At 24.7% G+C, this 8,251-nt stretch overlaps 1 protein-coding gene across 1 annotated transcript; it reads right to left on the bottom strand.

Annotated features, from left to right (window-relative positions):
* Positions 1-5,109: 5,109 nt before the first annotated feature.
* On the bottom strand, positions 5,110-7,166 carry LOC135931412 (methionyl-tRNA formyltransferase, mitochondrial-like). The gene has a single exon (XM_065468496.1). It carries the CDS (start codon positions 6,666-6,668, stop codon positions 5,220-5,222), a length of 1,449 nt encoding a protein of 482 aa, XP_065324568.1. The 5' UTR covers positions 6,669-7,166; the 3' UTR covers positions 5,110-5,219.
* Positions 7,167-8,251: the final 1,085 nt, after the last annotated feature.

The raw sequence follows: 8,251 nt of genomic DNA, 5'->3' as shown, positions 1-8,251 counted from the left end.
GAAATTGTAGACATTGTACCATTTTTATTGGTGTAAAAAATGTTTCATATTGGGGTGGGCAGGTTAAATCATCTTCACCTGAAGAAATATGTACAATTTATAAAACCAGGGATTCGAATCGAACACGGAGAAGAAAACCCGGATCTTGGGGAAAATAATATGAACCCGAACCGAACCCTATTTATAAAATTTACAAAACCCCGAACCGAACCCGGGAATTTTATTTGAACCCGGGTTCAATGTATTGTTTATAATCATATATTAAGATATTTGTATAATTGTAAATACAAATATTAATAATTTAACTGAGATTTTATAATATTTTTAAATTTCCAATTAAAAAAGTGTTAATAAATTTTAAACAACTTAATTCATTTACGCCATTTTAAAATTTTTTTTAAATTTACTATCAAAGATTCCTATTGGAGTATTAATAAATTTTAAACAATTAAATTCATTTACGCCATTTATTTTTAATTTATTCTCAAGGATTATTAGTTAGAGGAAAATGAAAGTGAACAAGTCAAAGTAAAAATTATTATATTGGATATTGTTAATTTAAAAAAATACGTCTAAATAAAATCTAAAATTGATACATGACTATACTTTGTATTTTAACTATATTTTGCCTATAAATAGAATAAAAATTAATTTTTTATACCAAATTTATGTCTAGTTTTTTAATTATGATTTTGATATAGATTTTTTTTTTACCAATTCAAAAATTCTTAAACCCGAGCAGAACTCGGAATCCACGGGTTGAAAAATATTTCCCTGAACCGAACCCGCCGAACCCAGGCAAAATTTTGACGGGTTTACGTACCTGAATAAAACATAATTTATAAAATAAATTATAATTTTAGAGAATAAGAATTAACATATTTTGATTTATTCAATATTAATTAGATTAACAATCTTGACTGAAAATTTTAAATAAAAATAAATAATCTGGTGGTTATTCTGACTTAAAAACTCTGAATTATTTATGAATAGTGAAGACTGAAACCGAAGACGGACCGATCTTTTAAAAGTACCAGAGTCCGGACCGGTCTTTTCCAGAGTTTCCAAAAGGTTCAATGAAAAATGGAAAAAGGTCAATCATAAAAGGAAAAAGTTCAATCAAAAAAGGAAAAGGTCCAAACAAAAAAGGAAAAGTGTCAATCAAAAAAGAAAAAGTCCCAAAGGTATAGGAAAAAGTCCGATCAAAAGGAAAAGTGTCAAACAAAAAAGGAAAAGTGTCAAACAAAAAAGGAAAAGGTTCAATCAAAAAAGGAAAAGTGTCAAACAAAAAAGGAAAATGTCTAATCAAAAAAGGAAAATTGTCAATCGAAAAGGAAAATTCCCAAAAGGAAAGGAAAAGTGTCAATCAAAAAAAGAAAATCGTAATTTCCTTAAATTTTTCTTTATTTTTGTTATTCCTTCTTAATTTATTTCTAAATTTTTGCGATTTCTTTATGTTTTTTTTCTTACTGTATCTTTTATCAATTTATTTTTCTTCTCATTTTTGATAACTCTTTTGTATTTTTAAAAATAATTTATAAATTTAGGTCCATTTTTTAACAATTCTTTACGTTTTTTTATCATCATACATACAATATTCTTTTTATGATTTTATCATTGTAATCTTTTACATACATTTCTAACCTTTTCAATCTCTTTAAGTCATTTTTAATCTTTATTTTTTTTCTTCTCATTTTTGATAATTTTAAAAATAAGAATTTAAAAATGATTATATTTTATTGCAATAGGAAAAAAAATTCCCGGAAAAAAACCCTATGGAAAAAAAATTCGAAAAAAAAGCAAATCGTTATTTTTCAAAAATTTTTTCTTTTCAATTTTTCTTAAATTTTTTTCTACTTATATTTTTCTTCCCATTTTTGCTTTAAGTCATTGTTAATCTTTATTTTTCTGATCTTTTCTCATTTTTTTAATTCTCAATTTTCGCTTAATTTTTTTAGTATAACCTAGCAATAATTAATATTGATAAATAATTTTATAAGCGAATGCCACAATCATTAACAACTATTATTAATCTCAAAAAAAACACAAAATACTTACGAAAAATATTCGAAGTAATAATGTCTAAATGTCAAGAACGAGATTTATTTCCTGATCCATTATATATATACATGGTTTTGAAAAGTCTGCTATGAGCGCGGTTAAAACTGTCATTACATCAATGGAGTATCAATGGAGGTCACAAGAAGCAATTCTCAATCCCAGACACGTCGAATTGGGTCTCGATCCTCCAGAAACTTGGAACGTGAATGAGAGCACTCTATCCGATGAAGAATGCACGTTTAATCAATGCGAAGGTTGGAATCATCGTTTATCTAATCTGGTTGGGAATAAACACCCATCAATCTGGGTATTGATTAAAATGATGAAATGCGAGGTGGCTGCCAATGAAACCAAACTTAAACGATGGTGTGTAGGTAGTTAGACACTGAAAACAAAATCGCAGAGTTACAATACCCAGATTCGGCTAAAGAAACTTTGCGAGGAATACCGTGATGGGGTGCAAAGCTATCCAGATTTTATGAAGGAGATTTCCTTCAATATTCTATGTCAACCCATATAATTATTATTCTAAATTATTAAATTTGTATATAAATTAATTAAATTATATATTTTTCTAAAATACTAATTTGTCTATACCTTATTAAATCCAAATAAAAATATACCGATATTATAAGGTCTTAAGTAAATTCGAAAAAAAATTTAGGGTTTTTTTTTTCCGGGATTCATATATTATTAATTTACATATCGTTTGGTATTACAGTTTATAATTATTTAATTTTTAAAAGGTACATTATAACCAAACGATTAATTTAATTTAGCAATCGCAATTAAATACAATAATCATTCTTAAATTTTATTTTTAAAATTATCCAAAATGAGAAGAAAAAAATTGAGAAAAGGTCGAAAAAATAAAGAGATTGAAAAGGTTAAAAATGTATGTAAAAGATTACAATGAAAAAATCATAGAAAGTAGTATGTATGATAAAAAAACGTAAAAAATTGTTTAAAAAATGGACCTAAATTTAAATTATTTTTAAAAATACAAAAGAATTATCAAAAATGAGAAGAAGAAAAATTGAGAAAAGATATAGTAAGAAAAATAAATTGAGAAAAGATACAAATAAAGTAAAGAAATCGCAAAAATTAGAAATAAAATAAGAAGGAATGACAAAAATAAATAAAAATTGATAATTTTTTTTTAAAAAAATTATTATTTTCCTTTTTTGAATGGGAATTTTCCTTTTTCGATTGGTTTCCTTTTTTGTTTGACACTTTTCCTTTTTTGATTGAACCTTTACCTTTTTTGTTTGACACTTTTCCTTTTTAGATCGGACTGTTTCCTTTCTTTTTGGGAATTTTCCTTTTTTGATTGACACTTTTCCTTTATTGTTTAGGCCTTTTCCTTTTTTGATTGAACCTTTTCCTTTTATGATTGACCCTCTTTTTTGATCGGACCTTTTCCTTTTATGATTGAATTTTTGATTGGGACTTTTACTTTTTCCAATGGGAAACCCTGTATTAATATTTAAGTTTGCTTTATTATTCAATTAATATTACCTTTTTATATATTTTAGGTTATTTTTTTAGAGGAGTTATTTTAGTTTTTGCGAATTTTTAGTTCATTATTATTTTGCCATATGAAAACCATAAGAAAGTATTTTACTTATAGTCCCGATAAACAAGAATTAAATTAGGTAAGAAAGAAAATATTTTTAAAATACCAAAAAAAATAAATAGACCATGGTCTGTATTAATCTTTTTTAGTCTGGACCAAAAACAAACAGTGACCTTACCTATTTGTAAAATTAGAAAAATAATTTTGTAACACAATAAAATATATTTTTTAAGAAAAAATTTAAAGCAACGAGTAACTCAAAAAAAAAGAAACGCGTTACCGTTACCTCTAGAAGAAGGTAACGAATGACCTTCCTTTTCTTCAAAAAGAAAACGCCATTAGTAACCACATTACTTTACAGTACTAGTATTTAGATGACTTTTTAACTATACCTTTACAAGGTATTGAAATCGATACAAATTTTAAAAGGGCCGACGATAGATAACCATGCATTTTCCCCAAGTGTTAGATACGATAGATAAAATCATTGATATATTTTGGCAACTAAATATAACAAATGCATATGCATCTATATTAAAAATAGCAATACACATTATATAGAATATTTATAAATTAGCTTCCTTACTAAATATTATTTGATTTTAACAAAATATTTCAAATTTTATATTAAGGAGACATCCCCTCCTATCAGTAAAACACTTTCGACTACGCTAACTAAGCGTTTAACTGATGGGCGGGAAGGAAGTTTGTATGTATTTAATAATTTTTTAATATTAAAACTAAAAAAAACTATCTTTTAAAAATTATTTAAGATAAAATGTAATATAACTTCCGATCGAATAATAATTAAAATAAAATTATTTTTAGAGGTTGTAAAAAATTGGGATAGGTTCTAAATCGCTAAAATGGAAGAAATATAATCCAAAATCCCAGTTGGGAATTTGGATTATATTTCTTCCATTTTAACGATTTTTTTTAAATTTTCAATTTAAATACAAGTATTTAATCCCCTAGTATCTATTAATATTAATTTCAAATTTACTTTAAAAATTTTTTAGGAGATATAAGCCATGTTCCCAATTTTTAGCGATTTAGAACGGGAACCAAAAAATTATGTGTAATTAAATATTTTTCAAATTTCTAAATTTTTATATTAAATTAGAGAATTAATTATGAAATATATATGATAAAATGTTAAATAATCCGAATTAATTTAATCAAATATACAATTCAAATATTTTTTATGGAAATTAAGTATTTTTTTTATTGAAATATAGGAAATTAGCTATTATAAGAAAAAAGGTATTGATGACCAAGATATAGATATAATAAAATTTCAAAAGTATCGTAGTACCGTTCAATACACAAAAATTTATTGGCTAAATTATCATCAATATAATAAAGTGATACACAACTTTGGTATTTAATAATAAATAACTAATATAGTTATTCATTACATAAAAATAATTATTATATATAAATCAAAAAATTAGAGATTTAACTAAGGCTTTATTTCAGATACTTTTTATAATATAATAAACTTAGGTAAAGTTATATAAACTAAATATTTATATTGGCAATATAGTTGTAAATATTAAATATGTACAATAAGGTGCACATTTTAATCCACCCCTTCTAAAATTTCAGTTTGATAGTCAGGTTTTGATAAATAACCATTATAAAAATCAAAGGCAGTCATTTTAGTGCCCCTGTATTTGACATCTTTAAAGCCTATCCATTTCCAGTTTATGTTAGAATTTTGATTGTTTGATTGGTATGAAGCAATGAAGATGGAATTGAATTGATAGCTATAAAATAAAGCACCTGGCAATGGTTTATCTCTAGTGATTTGGTCACAATCCACATGTAAGCTTTGGCTCTGTGAATTTAAGCTGGTAATGTTGGATAATTTCTTTAGTATAAGGTGTTTTGAATATAGTTGATCAAGCAAAAAAATATCGTGATTTTCTTTAAATTGGCATAGTAAAAAAGGGTTCAATAGTTTGACAATATGCCCCATAAATTTAGACCTCAAGCCATTATATTGTATTCCAAGGATATAATATAATTTAATTAGCTGTAAAGGATTTGTATTAGCCCAATTCACATTTAACAACTTTATCCAATCCAATTTGGGGGCATAGGTTGGTCCATCTATAATAAAAGTGCTATTATTTTTATCTGGATTTATAAAAGGTGAGATTTTATATTTTAAATCTAATATGGTTGGACATGACTGTGGCCTCAAATTCAAATGAGTGGAAGGATTTAATAAAAATGGCCAAGATTCTTTCAAGATGTTTGCAGAAAATTGGGCAATTCTATCAATTAAAATGTTCAAAATCCCTGATTTATTCTCAATATTTTTATATTCATATAAATCTGATATTTTAATCCAGTCTCTAGCTAAAATAGGCCCAGTGTCATAACTATTATTTTCACCTTTTTCAGTTGGTAAAATTTTGAAAATTGTACTACCTGTATAAAGATCCTCATTCAAGAGTGTGTGATACAATGGACAAGGACCTCTGTATTTAGGTAATAAACTTGGATGTATATTATATACACCTAATGGAAATGCTTTAATTACACTATTAGACAAAAATTTCCCAAAAGATGCAACAAATGCTATATCATATTTATTCTTTAATTCTTTCATCATATTTGATTCATCAGAATAGTATAATAAAGGTGGCCATATATTTAAATTAATTTTAAAAGGGATACATATATTATAATCATTGCTGTTATGTAAATGTTTAAAATAGTAAGATGCCAATGGACTAGATAAAATTAAACTTTCACATTTGTATTCTTGAAAATTAACAGTTGGAACTTTTAAGTTATAATTTTTGGGTGGTGCTAGGCATATATCAAGTTGCTCAATAGAATTATATACTTCTAAATTTATAAGATTTTTTTCTGGATATTTGTGATTAATTTCAATAAAATATTTTAAGAAGCTTACTGAAAAGTGATCAGATCCAAAAAATAAAATTCTAATTTGTTTAGTATGAACATAGCATTTAAAATATTTATTACTGTGAAATTGAAATTTTAATAATTTCATTAAGTGTTCAAATTAAATTTTATGATTTTTTTGGTTCATTAAATAAAGAGCTAAAGGGAGGAATATCACAGTTAGTTATATTTGGGTTCAATAGTAAACGTTTATGAGTCAATCCTAGATAACTTATTCCATTAACCGTATCAGTTGATTTATTTATATTCCCATGAGTACTAGTTTTAGATATATTTTTGTGTTCCAAAATTATAAATGTTCCAAAAGAATTTTTATATTTTCCAAGATATTCCTCATATATTGTTTTCTCTTCATTAGAAAGGGATTTCTTCTTTGGAAATAAAAATAAAGGATTATCTGTTTCAAAATTTTTTATAATTGGTGTTATAGCATTATCAATTTTAATTTTATCATGATATATGTGATTAAACTCGGATGGAAATTCTAATAATGTATAACTTTCTCCGTACTCTGAATCAGTCTCCCAAATATCATTTTCTTTGCTATTATCCAGATTTAATTTTTTAAGGTAAGATGAAAAAGCATTAGATATTATCACATTTCGGAAAATACTTTGAAACAACCGTGAAAATAATAATAATGAAATGTAGATAAGTGTGAGTTCTCAATAATTTTATTTGCATGTCTATCGAAGGATTAAAGTTCAGGGTTATAAAAACAGAGTCCATCCTGTCTATTTTTCTGATTGAGTTTTTTTTAAACTAGAGATGTTGATACACACAAGAATGGACAAATATAGAAAATTCTTTCAAAATTTTTTTTTTTTGATAAAAAGGAGTATATGATTTATTTAAAAAATATATCTCGTCGAACTAAACCAGAACCCTTAATGAACGGTTATAGTTTCTCTGTCGTATTTTTATATACCTACATTTATGTATTAATATTGTGTAATGCCAATCAACCGATATAAATAAGGTTGATTGGATTATGGTAAAATTTAAATAGCACGTGATGCTTTTTAAAACAAAACTGTAGAAAAACATTATTATTAAAATTATGATGTAAATAATTTTTCTGGAATTATTTGAAATTGTGATGTATATAAATTATTTTTCTGGATTATTGAAATTGTGAGATTTTTTTTATATTCATGAAAATTGTGTTGTAAAATTAATTTTTCTGAATTATTTAAATTTGTGATGAACATTTGTATTTCGAAAGTTATTAATAAAAAATACATTTGTATTTTGAAAATTATTAATAAAAAATATTTTTAATTATCTGAAATCAATTCTAGATTCCAAAAAGAATAGTTTATAGATTGCAGATTAAGTATTGGAAGGGTTGAAAGTAAGGGTTTTTTTTAAGTTAGTTTTATAAATTTCAGATTAAGTATTCGAAGGGTTGAAAGTAAGAGATTTTTTAGTTTCATGAACCGTAACTTAACCCTTAAAGAAATATATAAAAGAATGAAGAATTTATTTATCTATTTTAAATGATTTAAGAATTTGAAATAATAATTCACTTTAGTTTATCTAAAAAAAATTTGCACAAATTTTTTATGTTGGTATATATTTCAGTTAATTTGTTTTTTTCTTTTCTCGTTTTATTATAAAATATAGAAATTCCACTTATTTTCTTTAATTTTTGCTTTGTTTTATTTTTTA

The sequence above is a fragment of the Gordionus sp. m RMFG-2023 genome, chromosome 1 (genome assembly GCF_954871325.1).
Source record: "Gordionus sp. m RMFG-2023 chromosome 1, tfGorSpeb1-WG-v2, whole genome shotgun sequence".
NCBI classification, from domain to species: domain Eukaryota; kingdom Metazoa; phylum Nematomorpha; class Gordioida; order Chordodea; family Parachordodidae; genus Gordionus; species Gordionus sp. m RMFG-2023.
Note: the sequence above shows the minus strand (reverse complement) of the source record. Positions and strands in the feature narration are given on the sequence as shown.

Coding starts and splice junctions, on each gene's coding strand:
- LOC135931412 (XM_065468496.1), bottom strand. CDS start 6,668: ATGAAATTATTAAAATTTCAATTTCACAGTAATAAATATTTTAAATGC.